Source organism: Thalassophryne amazonica, chromosome 10, assembly GCF_902500255.1.
Source record: "Thalassophryne amazonica chromosome 10, fThaAma1.1, whole genome shotgun sequence".
NCBI classification, from domain to species: Eukaryota; Metazoa; Chordata; class Actinopteri; order Batrachoidiformes; family Batrachoididae; genus Thalassophryne; species Thalassophryne amazonica.
This window is the reverse complement of record NC_047112.1, coordinates 83159111-83182415: the sequence shown is the minus strand read 5'-3', so window position 1 is coordinate 83182415 and position 23305 is coordinate 83159111. Positions and strand designations below refer to the sequence as shown.

Sequence of the window (23305 nt, the reverse complement as noted above, 5' to 3'; positions counted from 1 at the left end):
ATATAATCGAATTGGTACATTTTCAGCAACATTTCAGTTAATTTTTCAGAAATTCTGTGCAGGGCGGCACAGCCAATTTGAACCCGAGAGCCAGGGGGAAATTTGCAGTACCGGGCGGAGCCTACTGTGGCTAGAACCCTGGTTGTGTATATATAGCAAAACAAAATTTAAATTCTTTATGTAATTTGCTTGGGCTTTCATCAACCTGTAAAACAGATGAACACTGGTGATGATCAGTTTTGGGAGCTCTTGCAGGCAGCAGGTGTTGAACTTTGCCATTGTTGGACCCAAATCAGTGGAGCAGTTGTTAAAAGATTGTGCAAGAAGCCCAGTATTGGCCAAAGGGTATAAAGGCTGTTCTATAGTGCACAAACGTTTTTGGCGTGACAGTGGTAGATGCAAAAGATAGGGTGAGATGGAAACGGTTGATCTGCTGTGGAATCTACCGATTCCCTGTCCCTGTACCCAACTCACTTTATCTTCCTTTTTCTTTACTTTCAGCCTCCTGCAGCAGCTGTACTACAGGCTGAAATGTAGGTGTGATGATGGGGGCTGAGTCCAGATAATCTCTTACAGTATAATCAGACAATTTGGGTTACTGGGCTGTTAGCAGCCTGTCCCAGTCTGAGCAGGGCCATTGGAATGCCTGATTTGACTATGACCCTGGGGGATGATTTTCAGGTGAAATAGTTTTAGGATGGCACACTGCACTGTGGATTGAAACAGGTGGCCATCACTAACAATCAGCTGGTCTCCCTTCACAACAAACTGTGTATCATTTTGCCAAAGAGCCACCTGGAAATGATTTGTGAGGCAGCTCATCATAATCCCATGGCAGGACCCTTGGATATGTAAAATCATTTTGGGGAATAGAAAATCATTATCTTTTGGCATCCATGGAGGTGGAGGCATATGGAGGTGGTGGACCACCTCTCTGAAGTATCAGCTGGTGAATCCTCTTTTTGTGTCCCAAGTGCTGTTACACTCTGTCCCTTTGATGGATGTCCCATGGAAGTGCATTGTACAACCCCAATTCCAATGAAGTTGGGACGTTGTGTAAAATGTATATAAAAACAGAATTGCAGATTTGCAAATCCTCTTCAACCTATATTCAATTGAATACACCACAAAGACAAGATATTTAATGTTCAAACTGATAAACTTTGTTGTTTTTGTGCAAATATTTGGTCATTTTGAAATGGATACCTGCAACACATTTCAAAAAAGTTGGGACGGGGCAACATAAGACTGGGAAAGTTGATGAATGTTCAAAGAACACCTGTTTGGAAACATGTGAATGTCATGATTAGGTATCAAAGGAGCATCCCCAAAAGGCTCAGCTATTCACAAGCAAAGATGAGGCAAGGATCACCACTTTGTGAACACTGCATGAAAAAAATAGTCCAACAGAATTTAGGAATTCCATCATCTACAGTCCATAATATAATCAGAAGATTCAGAGAATCTGGAGAACGTTCTACACATGAGCGGCAAGGCCAAAAACCAACATTGAATGCCCATGACTTTCGATCCCTCAGGTGGCACTGCATTACTAACCAACATCATTGTGTGAAGGATCTTACCGCATGGGCTCAGGAACACTTCAGAAAACCAATGTTAGTTAACACAGTTCATCGCTACATCTACAAGTGCAAGTTAAAACTCTACCATGCAAAGTGAAAGCCATACATCAACAACATCCAGAAATGCCGCCGCCTTCTCTGGGCCCGAGCTCATTTGAAATGAACAGATGCAAAGTGGAAAAGTGTGCTGTGGTCTGATGAGTCCACATTTAAAATTGTTTTTGGAAATCATGGACATCATGACAAAAGAGGAAAAAGACCATTCAGATTGTTACCAGTGCAAAGTTCAAAAGCCAGCATCTGTGATGGTATGGGCGTGTGTTAGTGCCCATGGCATGGACAACTTACACATCTGTGATGGCACCATCAATGCTGAAAGGTACATCCAGGTTTTGGAGCAACACATGCTGCCATCCAAGCAACGTCTTTTTCAGGTACGTCCCTGTGATTTCAACAAGACAATGCCAAGCCACATTCTACATGTGTTACAACAGCGTGGCTTCGTAGTAAAAGAGTGCAGGTACTAGACTGGCCTGCCTGCAGTCCAGACCTGTCCCCCATTGAAAATGTGTGGTGCATTATGAAGTGCAAAACATGCCAATGGAGACCCCGGACTGGTGAACAACTGATGTCGTACATCAAGCAAGAATAGGAAAGAATTCCACCTACAAAGCTTCAACAATTAGTGTCCTGAGTTCCCAAACGCTTACTGAGTGTTGTTAGAAGGAAAGGTGATGTAACACAGTGATAAACATACCACTGTCCCAGCTTTTTTGAAATGTGTTGCAGGTATCCATTTCAAAATGAGCAAATATTTGCACAAAAACAATAAAGTTTATCAGTTTAAAGATTAAATATCTTGTCTTTGTGGTGTATTAAATTGAATATAGGTTGAAGAGGATTTGCAAATCATTGTATTCTGTTTTTATTTACATTTTTCACAACGTCCCAACTTCATTGGAATTGGGGTTGTACATGGGAAGTAATTAATGCTTGTTCTTGTGGATTGCAGCTTGCAAGGAGTGGAGCTGTGTAACATTTCAGTGATGTACAGATGGGGAACATGGTGGCTTAGTGGTTAGCACTATTGCTTCACAGTGAGAAGGTCCAAGAAGTTTCTTCTGACCTAGTTCTTAGTGTGGATTTTGCATGTTCTCCCCGTGTTTGTGTGGGCTCCCTCAGGATGCTCCGGCTTTCTCCCAGTTCCAGACACATGCAGGTCAATTGGTGACTATAATTTAACTGCAGGTGTGAATGCATTTGTCTGTCTATATGCATTGGCCGTGTAACAGACCGGCGGCCTGTCCGGGGTGTACTGCACCTTTGGCCCATTGACAGCTGCGATAGGCTCGTTTCCCTGTGACCCTCAGCTGGAAGAAGCAGGTTTTAGAAAGTGGATGGATGGATGGATGTTGAACAGGCTCTGTTTGGTGTTGTGTCCTGGGTAGGAATGCCAAAGGAAATTCGATAGCTCAAGGCAAGTAATTTATGTGACTTATGGTGTCAGAGCTATGTAAGCTCCTGACAATGCACTCCATAAAAACCAGAGTCTGTCAATGGCAGATGGACGGTCTTGCCATATGGTCACATAGCAAATGAGCTATTGAGGGACAGCTATAGCTGAGGGAATAGCTATTGACACCATTTTTTCTACAAGAAGGTCAGGACCGGGGGATCCTACCTGCCCAAATGGAACGTATCCTGCGGGCTATGTCCTCGACCCCTGGGGGTCTTGGCGTGTTGCATGCTTGGTGCCTTTCTCCGTTGAGGACGTTGAGGATTTATTCATTTTTGGACTCATGGCAGCAGGGCTGGTACTTTTTGGCTTATGTGCTGCCCTGATCTACCGGAAAATTGGCAAGACGGTGGCATCAAGAACCACGGGCCCTCGCTTGTCCGTCATGATTAACGAGGTTGGCAAGGCAGTGCATTCTCAGACTGCATTCACTCTTGAACTCAGACGCAAATTGGATGACACCTTGGAGCTGATGCGTGCCTTGCAGTTGAAGCTGAAGGTTTCGGAGGCTGGTGAATATTCTTAATTCATAATTGGGAATATTCTTAATTCATAATTGGGATTTGGTTATTCAAGTGGAACTGTTAAAAGTGTTTTTCACTGCTCAGCTACAACACTCCAGGCTTATCTAGCCTCAAATTGTCCACTGTTTACCTCCAGAGGAATTTATTCAGGCCTTGGTGAGATTATTCGGCTCTACTCTTATCTCAACCCACAAAGACAATAAACTGACTTACACATGGACTGAAGCATGCTCCAGCTTTTCCTTTTACCTCCCTTCCTGCCCCCCCCCCCCCCTCCTGTGGCAGGCCCCCTTTATTCCCAAGCTGGCAGGCGGCGCGACTCCAGTTGCAGCGGCTACCACACACACACATCGCCTCAATTTGGAAAACAGACTGTTTCAGGTTTAGTGGACATAAACTATGTCAAATGTATATGTGTTGTCTTAATTCTGATGTGTGCCATTATTACGGTAAACAATAATTGTGGATTAATTGCTGTTTGCCTGTGGAATGTGAGTGCGGAAATCTCGTTGTTGTAATGACAATGATAATAAAAGCTATCCATCCATTCCGTAGAGACATTCAAGTCCAGACTAAAGACGCATCTATTCTCTCTCTCGTATAAGGAGCATACCGGTGTAGTATGGAATTATGTATCCTGTCTTTTTAATTCATATTATGAACAACAGAATGGGCCTCAGTCTCACTACATCAAATTCTGGGTCTGAAGTGCAGGGCTAGCTGCTGGTGACCACCTTAGTAATTCACTCTGCTTCTCTACTGATTTACTGCTGGTAAATTAATGTCTTAGGTGCAGTTATTTCTGACTGACTGATTCTGCTCTTTTTCTCTCTGTCCCAGGCACTGACAAGACCTTTAACAGATGCGAGCCCTACACCCCAGGGTGTTGGACTGACCAGAAGAGTCACTACAATTACAAAAATGACCTATTCAACCACCTGAAGACCCATGATGGATTGCTTTTTAAATTTCAATTAAGGACTCTGTTTTGGTTGCTTTTCTGTTTCTTCTGTTTCTAAGGGAATTCTTGTAAAATTTGTAAAAACCTTGTAACTGTTAGAATGGCCTAAGCAGTGGGTCACCCCTCTGAGTCTGGTGTGCTTGAGGTTTGTTCCTCATTAGCATCAGGAAGTGGTAAACAGTTTTTCCTTACCACTGTTGCCCGTGTGCTCGCTCAGGGGGTTGTAAGTAGACCTTTAGGCAGGGACTTTCTTTCTGCCTGCACCGCCACTGTTCTTGGTGTTTTTTTTCCTTTTTCTTGGCTAATTTGTCCCTCAACAAGCTCCACTTCTTTAAACAATCATCAACCCCCAAACCAACGTTACGTGTAATTTCCCTTCATGAATTGCAGGTAATTTGAGCGGTTTTATAGTTTTTGGACTCAGTGCAGGCCCGGCGCCAGAAAAAAATATTAAGGGGGCGATGAGTTTATCACAGGGGGCGGGGTCGCCCCCCCCCACAAAAAAAGTGCACACCGGAGGGTACCTGCCTCTGAGCGTGCATAATGAATTGGGTGCGCTCCTAGAAAGCTCGTGTATTTAGGCTACACCGTTGTAAGAGACTGACTGACTAAGAGTAAAGAGTGATGACAGTATTTTTTAATTATTATTTGAACGTATAGACCCTCGGTCCAGTGATCTCCTGCATACCACAAAACCAAACCAACAACTGATCTGAGAAACGACACGAGACAGTAGATTAACCCCACATACAGCCCTCCATCACAAGCGCAAACACAGCGCAATTGGGCAAGACAGTCACACATCGGGTCAAAGATAAACCTTTCATGTAGATATACAGTGGTCCCTCGTTTATCGCGGGAGTTACGTTCTAAAAATAGCCTGCAATAGGCGAAATCCGCAAAGTAGACAGTTATTTTTTTATAATTATTATAGACGTTTTAAGGCTGTAAAACCCCTCACTACACACTTTATACACTTTTCTCAAACAGGCATTAACATTTTCTCACTTTTCTCTCGTGTGTAAACACTCTCAAAGTTCAAACCTTAGTAGAAAAATAAGACCAACCTGTTTTCAGGCCCAAACATTTGTTTGAGAAATAAAAATAGAATGTTTTCCTATAAATAATTATGATGGCTTTTAGAACTAACAAATTTAATTTTAACGATCAACCTACGAGGTTCGACACATAAGAAATTATTAATAGTGACTGACCAGTATTTCACAGTTCCTCTGATCGCGCCTCGTCGTCCTGGCGCCGCGCCACTGTCGTGCCTTTTTCCACTCACACCTCACTGCAGGTGTCTTTTTCCGAGTGAAGAACACAGTTATGGGTAGTTGTTGGCGCTCGTTTTTCTTCTGGGCGAGAAGATTCTTATAAACAGACACGCAGAACACAATGCGCGTACTCTCCCTTCGCGGTGCCGCAACAGGTGTCCCGTCATCTCGACAGAACACTGGCCTGCTTGATGAGGACGCAGAGCACAATGCGGTTAAAAAAAAACAAAAAACATGCAAAATTGGACTAAAAAAATCAGCGAAACTGCGAGGTGCTATATTTTCCAGTATTTCTTAATCTTTCTTTTTTATTTTTATTTTTGATAACTCTCACATCCGAGGGGGCGAGGTTGATGACGTGAGGGGGCGTCGCCCCCAAACGCCCCCTTGTGGCGCCAGGTCCGACTCAGTGTTGTAAAGTTAGTCATATTTGTGGACTTTTCTGCCAAACATTCTTTTATTTGATCCATGATCAAAACGTAATAGGTGTGCAAACTGCATAAACTTATGAATATGACGGGAGAGGAAGGAGTGAAACCGGAAACGTGACCAATTACAGCCCTTGCGGTCTGCATTGTTTTGACATGTATTTTAAGTTTTTGGAGGTGCACGTCAGTCTACGAAGAGAGGCTCGGAGAGGGTACGCAGTGACGCACAGGGCTCTACATCACTACGGAGCTGGACAAGTATGAATCAGGCTTTGCTCATGTGAAGTGCCTTGAGGCAGTGATGTTGTGTTTTGGCGCTATATAAATAAAATAACTGAATTGAACTACAGGGTATGTCCACTATGCCGGCTTGTTGGAGGCAGCTGTCAAGGTTGTTAGGCGACTGGGTATAGGCAGGATAAGCTAATGACACAATTGTAAAATGTTCCATGGAATAGACATCTCATTTCAGAATAGTAAGTTCAGCATCCGCAGTCTCTGATGGCCAGATCTTCGTAGAATGCAGCCTTCAAAGGTTGCAGCCCTTGAATTGAGATACAGCCAGAGCGTGAATGTGTTCATCTGTCTGTACGTTCACCCCTGCAATAGACTGGGGCCTGTCCAGAGTGTACCCCACTTTTTGCTCAGTGACCACTGGGATAGGCTCCAGTCCCTCTGTGAACAGGCCATAGCTGGTTCAGAAAATGAATGAATGAATGACATAATCTGACAAGTGTTTTGTTGGTAGACTGCAGACAGAATGCCTGTATTTGCTTGTGTTGCTTAATGACTCTTACAGATGCACGCATGACATAAACACATCTATTTCCAAACCCCACAACTGTCCTCACAATTGTTGCTATTTAACTGTTGCCCCTGAGAGGTAATAACAGCTGAGTGGGCAAGTAGACTCAACTAATATCAATATGAGTAGTTGTCCTCACCAGCAGGATGCTCTCCCAGGACATCCAGCGTATTGGCAGCACAGCTCTGCCTTGGATTCTGTAGTAGTCACCGCTGTACAGGTTTCTGCTCATGCCAAAGTCTGCTATCTTTATAGTGTAGTTTTTGCCCACTAGGCAATTCCTTGTGGCCAAATCTCGATGAACAAAGTTTAGAAAGGAGAGGTACTTCATCCCGGATGCTATCTGATTGGCCATGTAACACAGGTTATTATAGCTGCAGAGGAGAAGGGACACAGCTGTCAAGCATCGGGAAAAGACAAACGCACAAAAACACGGTATTTCGTAATTGCTCACCTGACAGTAGGTGCATTGCTGAGCAGAGCGAGTTGTCCCTCTGGTTCATGACGGGACAGAAATTGGTTGAGATCTCCATTCTCCATGTATTCTGTGATCATACAGAGAGGGTCGCTGTAGATGCACACAGCTAGCAGCCGAATTATATTGGGGTCCTTCAGGCGTGACATAATCTTTATTTCTTTCAAGAAGTCATTCCTGCAATGCAAAAAAAAAAAAAAAAGATGCACAAACAAGCCAGAATCATAGTAAGGCATTTGTTTTAACGTTCAAGTGCAAGTGCTGGTGACCGTGTTCATACCTTGCATTCTTATCAGCATCTGAGCGGAGCATCTTGACAGCTACTAAAACTGGCTGGTCCTCTGGAATGTCAAATACAAACTCTTTATTCATGAACTCCTGCATTCCCTCTGCCTCGCACAGGTGTACCTGACAGGGAGAGGAAGACAAATGGTTGAAGAAGAGCAGAGGCCTATGCATGAATAATGCAGTCAAGCCTTTAATGCTGATAGAGTGGAAAAGTGCACGCACCTCTCCAAACTGGCCCTCTCCAAGCTTTTCTTTGAATGCCAGCAGTTTCCGTGGGAACTCCTCTATGGCAACATCCTTCCCTGACAGCAGGTCCATAGTGACTGCAGGCACAGCATATGTGTTGCTTCCGGTCACACCTTGCAGGTTTACAATGTCGGCCTCTGCGTAGTGAGGGACGCCATCTTGGACCACAGGAGCTGTGGTGGATTTAGAAGTTGCAGTGCTGGTATTAGCTGAAACAGAATAGAATGTACAGTTCAGTCCAAAAGTATTTGGACACTTGGTGTTTCACACATTTTAAATTGTTCATGCCATTTTAAATACAAAAATCACCAAAACAAATTCTAAAATCATCATCCTTAAACTCAAACTCAAAGTAAATCTCTACAACTTGATATGAATGAATTAAAAATATAAAAGCCAAGATGATGGGTTGCACAAGTAATAGAACCCTTTGATATAATACCTGTAAATAATCAGTTTTATTGCCAGTGCTCTTCAGACAAGTCAGGGGATGGATACATGAACATTTCCAAGTCACTGAATATGTCTTAGACTTTATTTACATCAATTACAAAGAAATACAAACAGTATGGCACTCTGTGGTACAACATCTATGACAGAATTACAATTATGACAGTGATTCATTAAGACTGCCAATGTTTATACATACTGTATGTAGTACGGCGTGTGCCCACCTACCCGGCTCTTCGGAGTTGTGTGCAAACTCTGGCAGCTTGCATATTAGTCGCGAAGGCTCCTGATAGTCTGGGCCAAGGGGGAAGATGCGCTCGTAGGTGGAGTTTGACTCCTGTTCGTTAGTGGTGCCCGACTGGTTGTGGGTGTGGTTGTAGGCAAACGTCTCACTCTGTATTGACAAACTAACAGTTAGTTCATCATCCAGCATCCGGCGAGTGGCCTGGAATGAAGCATGCCATGGTGAAGATACCAAACCAAAGGGAAAATGTTCTCAAAAAAAAAAAAAAAAAAGCAGCACAACAGTGGACTCAGTCAATCAGTGCTGAGCTCACCTTCTCCAGCATCTTCTGCCACACCTGCCTCCACAAGATAATGATAATAATGGCCACAAGGATGAAGATGATAGCCACTAAACAGCCAATCAGAATCCTTGTGTTGCTGTCATCCACTTTGTGGGTGGGGTCATCTTCTGGGGAGGGAAAATGAATCGATAACTTTTGTGGAATACTGTGAACTATTGGGTAAATGTGTGTCCACAATTTGAGCTCCACCTGAAACAGTCACAAATTCAATTCAGTTTCAGTTCCAAATCACAACAAAGCTGCCTCAAGGTGCTTCACACAAGTAAGGTTTAACCTTACCAACCCCTACAGCAAGCACACAGGCAACAGTGGTCAGGAAAAACTCCCTCTGATGATTTCAGGAAGAAACCTCAAGCAGACAAGACTCAGAGTGGTGACCCTCTGCTTGGGCCAAGACACCCAAGCATTGATCATTTGATCAATTGAGCATTTGATCGTTCTAACAATAAGACTTGAGGTCATATTTGAATGGAATGTAAAACATTAGCTCATTCAGGGTTTTCATGTATCCCATAATCCCTTTCGCGCCAGAGAGTCGTTGAGTCAAAACAACATAGAGAATCCACATGATGACAATTGTAAATGAATATTATACTACAAAATGTATTTTTATGCTTTTCATCACGTTAATAAGAGACTGCTGCATGATACCCTGAAAACCTGCTAAAACAATTATAACAAATAATCCGTGTCTGCTACGTTTAATATGCATGGAATTTAATAAACGCAAACCAAATTTCAGACATATTATATACACTCAACAAAAATATAAACGCAACACTTTTGGTTTTGCTCCCATTTTGTATGAGATGAACTCAAAGATCTAAAACTTTTTCCACATACACAATATCACCATTTCCCTCAAATATTGTTCACAAACCAGTCTAAATCTGTCATAGTGAGCACTTCTCCTTTGCTGAGATAATCCATCCCACCTCACAGGTGTGCCATATCAAGATGCTGATTAGACACCATGATTAGTGCACAGGTGTGCCTTAGACTGCCCACAATAAAAGGCCACTCTGAAAGGTGCAGTTTTATCACACAGCACAATGCCACAGATGTCGCAAGATTTGAGGGAGCGTGGAATTGGCATGCTGACAGCAGGAATGGCAACCAGAGCTGTTGCTCGTGTATTGAATGTTCATTTCTCTACCATAAGCCATCTCCAAAGGCGTTTCAGAGAATTTGGCAGTACATCCAACCAGCCTCACAACCGCAGACCATGTGTAACCACACCAGCCCAGGACCTCCACATCCAGCATGTTCACCTCCAAGATCGTCTGAGACCAGCCACTCGGACAGCTGCTGAAACAATCGGTTTGCATAACCAAAGAATTTCTGCACAAACTGTCAGAAACCGTCTCAGGGAAGCTCATCTGCATGCTCGTCGTCCTCATCGGGGTCTCGACCTGACTCCAGTTCGTCGTCGTAACCGACTTGAGTGGGCAAATGCTCACATTCGCTGGCGTTTGGCACGTTGGAGAGGTGTTCTCTTCACGGATGATGCGAAGGAGATGTGTTGCACTGCATGAGGCAAATGGTGGTCACACCAGATACTGACTGGTATCCCCCCCCCCCCCAATAAAACAAAACTTCACCTTTCAGAGTGGCCTTTTATTGTGGGCAGTCTAAGGCACACCTGTGCACTAATCATGGTGTCTAATCAGCATCTTGATATGGCACACCTGTGAGGTGGGATGGATTATCTCAGCAAAGGAGAAGTGCTCACTATCACAGATTTCGACTGGTTTGTGAACAATATTTGAGGGAAATGGTGATATTGTGTATGTTGAAAAAGTTTTAGATCTTTGAGTTCATCTCATACAAAATGGGAGCAAAACCAAAAGTGTTGCGTTTATATTTTTGTTGAGTATATATTAGCCTGGAACAAAGAGGACAAACAGTGTTGTAAAGAACAATAATCAAGATGTTAAAGAGCAAACTTGACTTTCCCCCAGAACGACAGGATCAGGAAGCGATCTCCCATTGAAAATAACAGAGAGACAGCCTGTGATTCTCGCATGTTTACATAAAACAAACGCAATAACGACGTCTATAAACCCAGAAAATATATTCATGAGAGTTTTAGGCACAATATAAAAATAGTTTTATGTTGCGATGTTAATGGTGTTGTCCGTGTGCAGCGGTTAAAGTGCAGCATGATCAGAGCATCTCAATGCAGTTTTCAATGTTACTGAGATCTCGCAGCGCAGCAAACTCTTCAAAGTTTTGCGGGATTTGAAACCTGAAAAGGGTGGATGAGTGCAGGGATTGTATGTCATATGGCACTAAATCTTGTTTCTCTTCAAGTTTTTGCCATGTTCCTTTGGGGTTAATATGTTGGATGGACAGCTTTGAGATTGTCTTGCTCAGCTATGCAGCCAAACTAGTAATGAACTAGAAGAACATTCAAAAAGCATATACGTCTGTATTCAGGTGTAATCTGCACTATCTGGCTGTAATTGGTATGCTGTATTATGATGCACAAATTTGGAGTGCAGTTGGGCTTGATTTTCTTATTTCTGGAGTTGAGAAGCTAATCGGTGCCACAAATCAGCAATGAAACACCGTCTTAAAGCACTTTCAACATGTTCGCAATATTTATAGGTTGGATGTAGCAACAAGTTTCTGTGCTCAACTTGAATTGTCCAAAATTGTGACTTTATTACTTTTATTACACAGGTTTCTAATTTTCATCTGTTATACATCTGTCGTCTCTTTTCTTTCCAATAACATGGTGTGAAGAAAATTAACAGAAAAACATGGTAAAGCTCTTACAGAACTGAGAAATAACTTGTATGTTGTTACTCTGTGTTGATTGATGTCAGTAGCGGGCACAGTTCCACTAATCCGCAAATGTTTTCGTTAGCGGATTAGCTTTCTAGATAACTTTGAAAACCATCAGCGGACCATTTAGCTTCCAATAAATTTAGTTCTGATAAGTTTTAGACTGCTAACATATTTTTGCAGACATAGTGAATAAAGCTTAACAGTTAAAAACATTTGTGAAGTCTGAAATCAAAGATTTTAGTGCCCATTTGTTATTTGTTTTGTAGCAGACAGACAGCCATGAATGGTAGAGCTCTATCCTCTGCAGGCAGAAGAGAGCTGATTACCAGAGAGTAAGGAAGAGATAGGGAAAGGGAAAAAAAGATCATTTCTCTTCACATCATACAGATCTGCCGGTCATTTCACTGGAGTCTTGCACAGGCAGACAGTTTTGACTTATGATTAGAATTTTAAACAAACTAATTCCGGACAAGTTATTGAAATCAATCATCACGTCTGTCATATTACAAAGTGAAAATCTCAGCTATATGTTTTAGTTTTAAAGTAATGCACTACTTTTGAAGGTTTTAGCATTTAGACACACATGCCGCAATGCATTGTGAGTACATTAGTTTCCTGACGTCAGTGGTTGGCCGGTCGGGATAACACACAGTTACTGAAACGTGTGGTGGGTTTTACAAATAAATATGTATTTATAAATATGTCTTTTTTTTTCATTTGTAAAAAAAAGGCAATTTTTTCAAATTGAAAATTATGTTTGTTAAGTGATTCATCACTTTTAGCGAACGAGTGGCACACTGCCAGGAACACTGCCATCTATTTCCAGTAGATGACAGTGTGAGTGTGATATTCTTACTGTTTTGTTTAAGAATGTTTAATTTTCACTGTTGCTGTACTTTGTGTAAAATCATAGTCATATTGTATATCATATCGATATGACAATATTGCGATATGATAATTTGACCATATTGTAGGCAAAAAAAAGAAAAATGCCTAAAAAGGTGGGGGGATCTGAAAGCTGAAAGGGTGGAAAAAATGAAAAGGCAGGGGGTCTTGGGGGTGGGGGGTGGGTGGGCAAAGCCTCCCCAGAAGCTGAAAGGGTTTAGCCATGCTAATGCTCCACCGAAGTGTTTACTCAAAAAAAAGTCTGAAGAACCTAAATGACATGGTGAGATGCTGAAGACTTTCGTCCGTCATGTCCGCGACATACAAGTATACATGTTAGCAAGCATACCAATAATTTGTTTATTGCAACGAATCAATGAAAATTTAAGGATCTTGTCGACTGAAAAATTACACTTATTATGTGGAAAGCTAAGCAAAGAACTTTGCTCGATGATTTATTTAGTTTTGTTCCACAGGCCGTTTGCCATAGAAGAAAAATAGAATTTTTCGGACTATGTTCGCACGAACAACTATGAAATAGAAGTTATGCTTTGGAATGCACTGAATGAAGAAATTGTTGTACAAATGTTTATAAATGAAAAAAAAATGTATCAGGACAAAATTATGAGAATATAAAAAATGAGAAGAAAAATGAATGTAACTGCTGAAGTTTAAGACAATCATATTACTGTGAATGATGTTTACATGATGCTTGGTGACTTCACAAGGAGATGGTGCTGGGGTTGGAATCGAAACAAATGGATTTCTTTCTTTTTAAAAAAAAATTCTATAAGGAGCAGAGAATACAAGATTTATCTTCTTTCTGTCTCTTTTTGTTCCTGAAAAATGCTTATGTAAGATGGCAGTGAATGAATGAAATGAATAAATAAAGAAATATTTCTGTAGTACTAGTGTGTGTGTGTGTGTGTGTTGTTACTGACCTGGTTGCACGTTGGTCGGTAGTCTGGGTTTGGGTGGAGCCAGTGTTGTGTTGTACATAGCTGTATCTGAAAGGGAAAATCCAAAAGAAGTGACCACAAATTTCTATTTAATTGTTTCTTTTTTGTTGCTATGATACTGTAAATGTGTCAAAACGTAGAGTTCCAGGGCCCTATCTTGACAACCTACGGTGCACAGTTTGAAGTGCATAACATTTGGTGCATGTCCCACTCCACTTTGGTATTTCCACAGAATATAATCTGAGAACAAGATAAGGTTCACAGTGAAAAGGAGCCATATTTAGTCACTTAGTGAGTTATGGACATGTTTTGGGTGTAACATGAAATAGATTGTCATCTATCATTCCTGCTATGTTCACACTGCAGACTTTAATGCTCAATTTTGATCCACTGCTCAGATACGATTTTTTGTTGTCTTGTTCACATTATTCTTTTTAATGTGGCCAATATCAGATTCCAGTCTGAACTATTCATTGTTCTGAACATTGTCCTTGACTGTATGTTTTTTTCCTTTCTTTTTTATTGGCTGAGTTACTGTCTGCAGCATCTCACTGAAAGTGCACCTGCTGTTGAATGTTTGATCAACTTCAGAATAAAGATATACAGTAGTGTTCAGAATAATAGTAGTGCTATGTGACTAAAAAGATTAATCCAGGTTTTGAGTATATTTCTTATTGTTACATGAGAAACAAGGTACCAGTAGATTTAGTAGATTCTCACAAATCCAACAAGACCAAGCATTCATGATATACACACTTTTAAGGCTATGAAATTGGGCTATTAGTAAAAAAGTAGAAAAGGGGGTGTTCACAAAAATAGTAGCATCTGCTGTTGACGCTACAAACTCAAAACTATTATATTCAAACTGCTTTTTTAGCAATCCTGTGAATCACTAAACTAGTATTTAGTTGTATAACCACTGTTTTTCATGATTTCTTCACATCTGCGAGGCATTAACTTTGTTGGTTTGGAACCAAGATTTTGCTCGTTTACTAGTGTGCTTGGGGTCATTGTCTTGTTGAAACACCCATTTCAAGGGCATGTCCTCTTCAGCATAAGGCAACATGACCTCTTCAAGTATTTTGACATATCCAAACTGATCCATGATACCTGGTATGTGATATATAGGCCCAACACCATAGTAGGAGAAACATACCCATATCATGATGCTTGCACCACCATGCTTCACTGTGAACTGTGGCTTGAATTCAGAGTTTGGGGGTCATCTCACAAACTGTCTGCGGCCCTTGGACCCAAAAAGAACAATTTTACTGTCATCAGTCCACAAAATATTCCTCCATTTCTCTTTAAGCCAGTTGATGTGTTCTTTGGCAAATTGTAACCTCTTCTGCACATGTCTTTTATTTAACAGAGGGACTTTGCGGGGGGATTCTTGCAAATAAATTAGCTTTACACAGGAGTCTTGTAACTGTCACAGCACTTACAGGTAACTCCAGACTGTCTTTGATCATCCTGGAGCTGATCAATGGGTGAGCCTTTGCCATTCTGGCTATTCTTCTGTCCATTTTGATGGTGGCTTTCCGTTTTCTTCCACGTGTCTCTGGTTTTTTTTGTCCATTTTAAAGCATTGGAGATCATTGTAGATGAACAGCCTATAATTTTTTGCACCTGTGTATAAGTTTTCCCCTCTCCAATCAACTTTTTAATCAAACTACGCTGTTCTTCTGAACAATGTCTTGAATGTCCCATTTTCCTCAGGCTTTCAAAGAGAAAAGCATGTTCAACAGGTGCTGGCTTCATCCTTAAATAGGGGACACCTGATTCACACCTGTTTGTTCCACAAAACTGACGAACTCACTGACTGAATGCCACACTACTATTATTGTGAACACCCCCTTTTCTACTTTTTTTTAGCCCAATAGCCCAATTTCATAGCCTTAAGAGTTTGCATATCATGAATGCTTGGTCTTGTTGGATTTGTGAGAATCTACTGGTACCTTGTTTCCCATGTAACAATAAGAAATGTACTCAAAACCTGGATTAATCTTTTTAGTCACATAGTACTACTATTATTCTGAACACTACTGTATAATTACATACTCGCCATCATCATTATTATTCTCGCCATGTGAGTCACTGTTCTCCTTGTGAGGTTAGTAAAAGGGCAGAGCAGAAAATGTGACTTTCTTGCAGTCAACAGCAGTCATATGACTGTTTGCAATCACTCAAATGGTTTAAAAAATGGTATTCAAAAATTTAAGTTTAATCATTTCTATAGTGCCAATTCACGATGAGATCGCCTCAAGGCGCTTTACACAACACAATACCGAAAACAGAAAAAAATTGAATAAAAAGTTTAAAACACAATAAAAAGACAAAACATGAAAGAGCACAAGAATAAAAACACATAATAACACAATAAAAGTAATGATAAAACAAGGAAAACAAATGGGTTTTCAGACTTGATTTAAAAGTCTCCACATTATCCGACTGCCGTATATGTGCCGGGAGATCATTCCATAGAGCTGGGGCACGGTAGGAGAAAGCTCAGTGACCGGCAGACTTTTTATTCACTCTGGGAACGCACAAAAGTCCTGCAGCCTGCGAGCGGAGGGCTCGAGCCGGTACGTAGGGCTTGACCAGGTCAGCCAGATAGGGAGGTGCAAGTCCATGAATAATTTTAAAAGCCAATAACAGAACCTTAAAATCTGATCTTGCAGCAACAGGAAGCAGTGAAGGGATGCCAAAATGGTGTAATATGGTCAAACTTTCTGGTATTGATATTTCCACGTGTGTGACTTCATTCACTGTCATAGACAGTCCAGTGAAAGGTGTTAATTATTTAACGTTAATGTATGATGATGGATGATGTGATCAGACACAAAAGTAGGGGAAACATGCAGGAGTGCAGACAAGGCTCCCAACCCGACCAATCCGACGGATCTGTCAGTTATGGTAGCCAGTGTTCGATCACTGGACAATAAATTGGACCATATCAGATTTATACAAGCTTCACAACGGAAGTTGAGAGACTGCTACGTCTTTGTGTTTACTGAGGCGTGGCTTAACGACAGCATTCCAAACACTGCGATCCAGCTGGAGGGGCCACAACTAGAGCGGACAGGGTAGCCTCGCTATCTGGTAAGCTTCGTGGATCTGGCTTGGCTGTATATGCAAACAGAGCATGGTGCCAGGACACACAGGTTGTTTCCAAACTTTGTTCCACCCATCCAGAGTTCGTGATTGTAAAATTCAAACTTGCCGTGGGAACTAAGTGTTTTTTGTCATCGCGGGAGATTTCAACCAGGCATGTCTCAAGTCTGTTCTTCCAAGATTCTACCAGCATTTGAACTTCCCAACAAGAAAAAAGAACATTCTAGACTTAATTTACACAAATATGAAGAACTCCTACAAGGAAATATCCCTCTCCCATATTGGCATCTCTGATCATCCTCCTGTTATGGTAATGCCAGTGTACAGACCAAGAGTGAAACAAGGAAAACTGGTTCTCACAGAAGTGAAACTGCTTTGAAATTACACCATGGGATGTGTTCAGTAATGTTGCCACATATGATGACATCATTGACTTGGAGGAGTACTGAGTTTGTCTTGGACTATATTCACAAGTGCTTCCAAGAGGTGACAATAGTGAAAACTTTCAATTCAGTTTAATTTAATTTCAATTTATTTCATTTATATAGTGCCAAATCACACAAGTTGGGTCTAACCTCACCAACCCCTAAGCACACAGGTGACAGTGGTAACAAAAAAACTCCCTATGATGATTTGAGGAAGAAACCTCAAGCAGACCAGACTCAAAGGGGTGACCCTCTGCTTGGGCCATGCTACCGACACAGTTGACAATATGAATATACAGGAGATTTTTGGAGTCCATGCTGGTACATAGGATGGGATTCCTGCAGAAGAAGACACCCACTACCACCTCTGGATGGAGCCGCACCTCAAACAGAGAAAAAAACAGAATCAGGTGGCAGAAAGACAACAAATACAGTATCTGAAAACTTGCGAGACTGCTGGGAGACTTCAAGTCTTGGATCAATCAGAAATCCTGACTAACCAGAGTAGTCAATGGACTGCTAAAGGCTAAATCCTGCATAATTATTGTACTCATCAAGCAATGAGCCAGCTTACAGGATGGAAGTGCAGTGGCTGGCAGAGTGGTGCAACAAACACAATCTCTTCCTGAACATCGACAAGACTGAAGAAATGGTCATAGACTTCAGGATGGCCTGTGCTGAGTAAATGGTAAATGGACTGCATTTATATAGCGCTTTTCCATCTGCATCAGACGCTCAAAGCATTTTAAACATCAATGCCTCACCTTCACCCCGATGTCAAGGTGCTGCAATACAAGGTATTCACTACACAATGGGAGCAACTAGGGGATTAAGGACCTTGCCCAAGGGACCTTAGTGATTTTCCGGTCAGGTTGGGATTTGAACCAAGGAGCCTCTGGTCTCAAGCCCAACGTTTAATCACTAGACCATCACCTCCCCAAAGCCTCCCTGAGCACCACCTCCTGCTGACCATTTGTGGCATGTTGTGGAGAGGGTCAACATCAAATTCGTGGGTGTACACTTAGTGGATGACCTGTCAACATCAGTCAACACCATACCCATCATTAACAAGGTGCAACAATGGCTACACCCCACCAGAGGCTCAAGCAGGCTAGGCTACCCATCTCAGCCCTCACCACCTTCTACAGGGGCACCATGGACAGTGTTCTGACCTACTACATCACCGCCTGGTTTGGATCCTGAAAAGTACAGCTAGACAAGCTTGTGAGAACAGCAGGAAAGATCACTGGTGCTCCCGTCCCATCTCTGCTGGAAATCCTCAACCAGTGCCTCATCCTTAGAGCTTCAAACATCATCAAAGACCTCTCCAACCCTTTACATGAACTGTCTTCATGTTTGAATCCCCTGTCACAGCTCTCCTCCCACTCTTGTTATATATAATGACACTGATATTTCCCACTCCTCCACTGAGCTCCACTAGTGCACTACGTAACTCTCATACTGCACAGGGCACTTTACACTCCTCCAGTGCAAGTCTCACGTACTGCTGTTTGCACCTTATGTCTGCTTCAGGATGTTTGCTGCGCATGTGTGAATGCGTGTGACTTGAATATGTGTGTGTCTTTTTTGAAGCTATTTTCTTTTTATTATTACTTAAGGACACTGCTTGTGCTAGGAAGAATGACTGTACAGACTGCAGGTAACAAGGGACAATAATTATATCTTGGAGTGCGAACAGCTCCCCGAGTGATGAGACGAGCGGAAATTCTGATCACTTGCTGTGGTCGGAGTCGGGAGTGATGGAATCGTGAACTGAGCTTGATTTTGTAAGAGTGTTCCATGATGTATATCAGAAAATAGCTGACGCACATCCAAAATGTCCTTGTAACTATCTGATCTTAACCTAACTGCTTTTCAAAATGGCTGACACACAAAATGTCCTTGTATTTGGTAAAACTACCTGGTCTTTTTGCAGCTGTCTAATTGATAAAACCATCTGAACTCTTCATAAATGTTTAATTGACAAAACCAAAGTATTCACGTCTATTTGGAAAACAATCAGCATGATGGAACACTAATTTATTGCACAAACACGCACACACAAACACTAGAAGATTTTACATAACAACCTTGAACGCAACGTGAGCAGATACCCGCCTATAACCACCTAGTACATTTTTGCAGCCAATCAAATAGTCGCTGATTCACAGTAGGCTATGGACCGCCCAGATGGGGCTGGCTGGAGGAACAAAAGTTAGTGTAGAGGGAAAATCTGGGCTCTTTGTCCAGATGTTTGCATGTGATCTGGTCCTAGACCCCAGCGCTGTTAGATGACTCTGTGTATCAGGGTTTGAACTTTTTTCAGTAGAACAACTAAACTTTGAAGTCTTCCTGTCCAATTCTTTTTGAGGTCACTCACCACAATAAATGAACCTAACAATTTCATCCACAGTTTCAGGATGTCAAGGGCATGGACAGATATTTATGCGGAGATATCGCACTGCAAAAAAACAGACCTGTATCTGACTCTGGACCATATATGGAAAATTACATTCAGACTGCATGTCAAATGTGGCTCAAATCTGTTTTTTTTTTTTTTGCTCGTATAGAGCACTGATCACTATATAATACTGGATGGCTCATTGGCCAATATTTCTGAAGCAAATCGGCCTGAACGCTCTTTTCTATTGATCTTTAACCACATCGGCTTTGCCTCGTTCAATGGTACGTTCCATCTTTCACCTCATGAAATATTCGTACCATTGAACTCATAAACTCATGATTTGTATATTATATTTTAGATTATGAAAAGCCACGTCTAACAGGACTTTGATCTTGAAAATTTTTTCCAAGGTAAAAATTTGTGGACTTGGAAACTAGTATTGGGGGAAGTTTGCACTCTGTGGGCGCGGTGCGCTAGTTCTCTCAGTCATCGTGCATTAAGTGGACCTAACAGATGAAGCTACAGACAGCTGCATTTCTAGCATATCACAATAGTTAGTGTGGGCATTGCACTCGACCGTACCACACTGTACGAACAATAGATCCATGAGCTCACAAATGAGCACAATTGTACTCTATATGTTACACTGGTTTACAGCCAAAATGCTTCTGAAATAAAGATAGTCAAACTTTACTAATTTTGGGCTACGGAGAATGAAAATGTTTGAAATTGTTGATTGGCTGTAGTTTTAAGAAATGCTACTACTGTGCTACTAAGGATTGATATATAACCCTTTTGCTGATTTTTAAAGTGTTTCAAAAAGAGAACAGGTGAAATATACACAGTCAGAGAAACAAAAAATACCTATATTTATGATTTTTCATGAAAACTCTACTGTTAACACAATATAATTATGTAGACGCAAAATGTAAAACATTGTATATCTTGGAAAAAGCAGCTAATTAGCCATTATTATTGTCATATTTGAATTCAATACGCCAAAATCCATATAATAAATAGCTCATTTTATTTCTGAAGCAAACAACTTTTAAATATTTGGATACTAGCGTTATCCATCATGGCTGCTGGACATGAAAAAGACAACTCTGTTGCGTGAATGTGAGTATTGGCCTGTGAGGTGCACTGTGCGCTGTTTTATGCCGATTGGAAGATAGGGCCCTCAACATTTATTAGAAAATATGTTTCCAGATTGACAAATCATAACAGTGGTTGGATTTGCTTCAATTTGCAAAAGTGCATAAAGCACCAAGGGTGAAGAGAACTAAATATGTAACATTTGTACCAAACATGTGATATTTGTCCACAAATGATTTGTAAGTCTACCTGATTGAAAGGTGATTTCACTGAACAACATCCAGGCATCAGAGAAGTAGAACTGGCACTTGATGGCACTGGCCATTTGATTGGCCAAGTTGACTGTGACAAATCGGACACTCGGGTTCTTCTCATCCACCACAGGGCTGAAGCGAAGGGGCGTGGTCTCCCAATCCAGGTCAGACCTGAAGTAACACGTGACTTGGCGGAAGGCTTTGACGTGCCGCGAGAACATGTTATTACAGTGGACCTGCACATTGATAAGGACACACAGGGAGAATTTTTAGCCCCACTGAGCTGTAACAGAGACTCACAAACTGAAACACTGCTGACAAGTGACCTCACCTTCATGGTGGTAAAGTTACGAGTGCGGTCGAACTCAAACATGATTTCCACATATCCACCGGGGAAACTGTTGTTGCTCCAGCCCACATAGTCGTATCCTGGCCACACATTGTAGACGTGACTGTGTGTAAAATCATCTAGACCGCACATGCCGTCAGTCAGTTGACCCAAACCCTCCGTCATACTAACAGAGAGAGATTGTGGGGAGAAAAAAAAGATGTACAGAAGCAGAGAAAATACAAACTGCCAATGCAATTTTGACCACTCATCCAAGCTCCTGTCAAAAGGTTTTATGGAATTATTATTTTTCCCACTAGGTGGCAGCAAAGGAAAATCAGTTTCTTACATCTGCTTTTGTCTTTGATGCTTTAATGTGGGCCATTTTCTTTTTCTTCTGCACCCATTCCTCTACAGAGACATGTCATGGAGGAAAGTATTCACCCAAAACCATAAACCAAATAAATACCAGCATCAACAATGGGCTGTGATTGGCTCAATCCAGTCCTCAAACTTTGTTCGAATGGTTATAGTCAGTTATTCCCACGAGGTATTGCAGTAAACAAGTATGACCCACGGCCACGGTCCCTCTTTGTTTTCACCATGGTGACCAGGCAACGACAAAGTGAGGGGAAAACACCGATTGCAGCAGTGCTGGCACGCACTGTGGTGTGTGTGTTTGTGTGTGAGAAAAGAAAGAGTGAAGACTGTACAACGGTCACCTGTAGGTGATGGCTCCATCATAGACGGAGTCGTTAAGATAAACAGGAAAACCGGGCAGGTTCATCTGTTCTCCTGCTGGAGCGTTATACGACACCAGGCCATCTACAAAACACACGCAAACATTTTTAATCACAACATTAATACCCTCAGCTGAATATTTGACTCTATTATTCCAAACACACAAGAACAGACTTATTATGCAACTGGTAATAAAGCCAGAAAATTGCAATTTTTCCTTTTTTTTTGGTTGCTTGCATTTTTATTTGATGTTCTATTTGACTGGTTCTCATTTAAAAATAAATCTTGCATTTTAACAGCCACAAATAGTTTTCACAAATACATTATTAGACTTTAACCCCTTAAGCCCTAGAGCCTATTTCACCAAAATCACATACCCATACATTATGATTTATTTCTCAACTTGTACAAGGTCAAAAATGCAAAAGTTTGGATCATCTAAAAGACAGACCCTAGGGGATGTTGTGGATGCAAAAAAAATGAAAGTAAATAATACTTGGTAGGAGTAAATGTGTTTTTTCCCCCCAAAATGAATTCTGATTTATGTCTTTATTTGCTTGGTGTTTCAGCTGTGGTTATTTGATATGTGATTGAAGTGGATACTTTTGTAGAGGAGACTTCACTTGACATTTTGATGTATAATAAGTGTATGTTGGTGTCAGCATTGGTTAGTTATGTGTTCAAATGTTCCAAAACAGGGCAAGTCCCCAAATTTGGGGACTCTAGTGTTTAAGAGGATCACACACAAAAAAAAATGCACTGAAATTAGTTTCAGTGGTTCTCAAGTTTTTTTTTTTCTACCACATTCCTGCTGTGCAGTGGCTGGGAAGTGCAAACTGAATTTACATGTTGGAAAAAAAAAAAACTAGTTTGTTGCTCGTGGGGATCCACAGGTTCTAGAATGGAAATTAGGAAATTAAAATGAGAACATTTTGTGAGTAATTGGAGTTATTATTTGTCACATTTAGCTGATGTTATGTTTTGCAACTGGCAAGGTTGACATATTTCTTTTATTCAGAGCTTGTCTGGTTACCAGTGTTGTATAGTAAAGAAGTAAAAATACTTCACTACTGTACTTAAGTACGTTTTGGGAGACTTTGCACTTTACTTGAGTTTTTTTTAATTCAGCTTACTTTCACTTTTACTTCACTACATTTCCTACTCCGA

At 41.3% G+C, this 23305-nt stretch overlaps 1 protein-coding gene and 1 long non-coding RNA gene across 3 annotated transcripts in view; one reads left to right on the top strand and one right to left on the bottom strand.

Annotated features, from left to right (window-relative positions):
• Positions 1–23305, bottom strand: part of ddr2a (discoidin domain receptor tyrosine kinase 2a) — a 135589-nt gene that overhangs the window by 3652 nt on the left and 108632 nt on the right. The window contains exons 6-15 of one of the 2 annotated variants that reach the window (XM_034180365.1): positions 22120–22222; positions 21401–21584; positions 21065–21305; positions 13760–13825; positions 9111–9247; positions 8782–8998; positions 8080–8312; positions 7850–7977; positions 7549–7746; positions 7234–7468 (exon numbers count right to left, since the gene is read on the bottom strand). In XM_034180365.1, coding sequence (XP_034036256.1) covers positions 7234–7468; positions 7549–7746; positions 7850–7977; positions 8080–8312; positions 8782–8998; positions 9111–9247; positions 13760–13825; positions 21065–21305; positions 21401–21584; positions 22120–22222 — 1742 coding nt within the window. The remainder of the gene's footprint in view (positions 1–7233; positions 7469–7548; positions 7747–7849; positions 7978–8079; positions 8313–8781; positions 8999–9110; positions 9248–13759; positions 13826–21064; positions 21306–21400; positions 21585–22119; positions 22223–23305) is intronic. The other variant, XM_034180366.1, reaches the window with a different exon arrangement.
• Positions 671–23157, top strand: LOC117519065. The gene is made up of 3 exons (XR_004563161.1): positions 671–681; positions 7823–7833; positions 23051–23157. It is a non-coding gene; the product is annotated as an uncharacterized LOC117519065 (long non-coding RNA).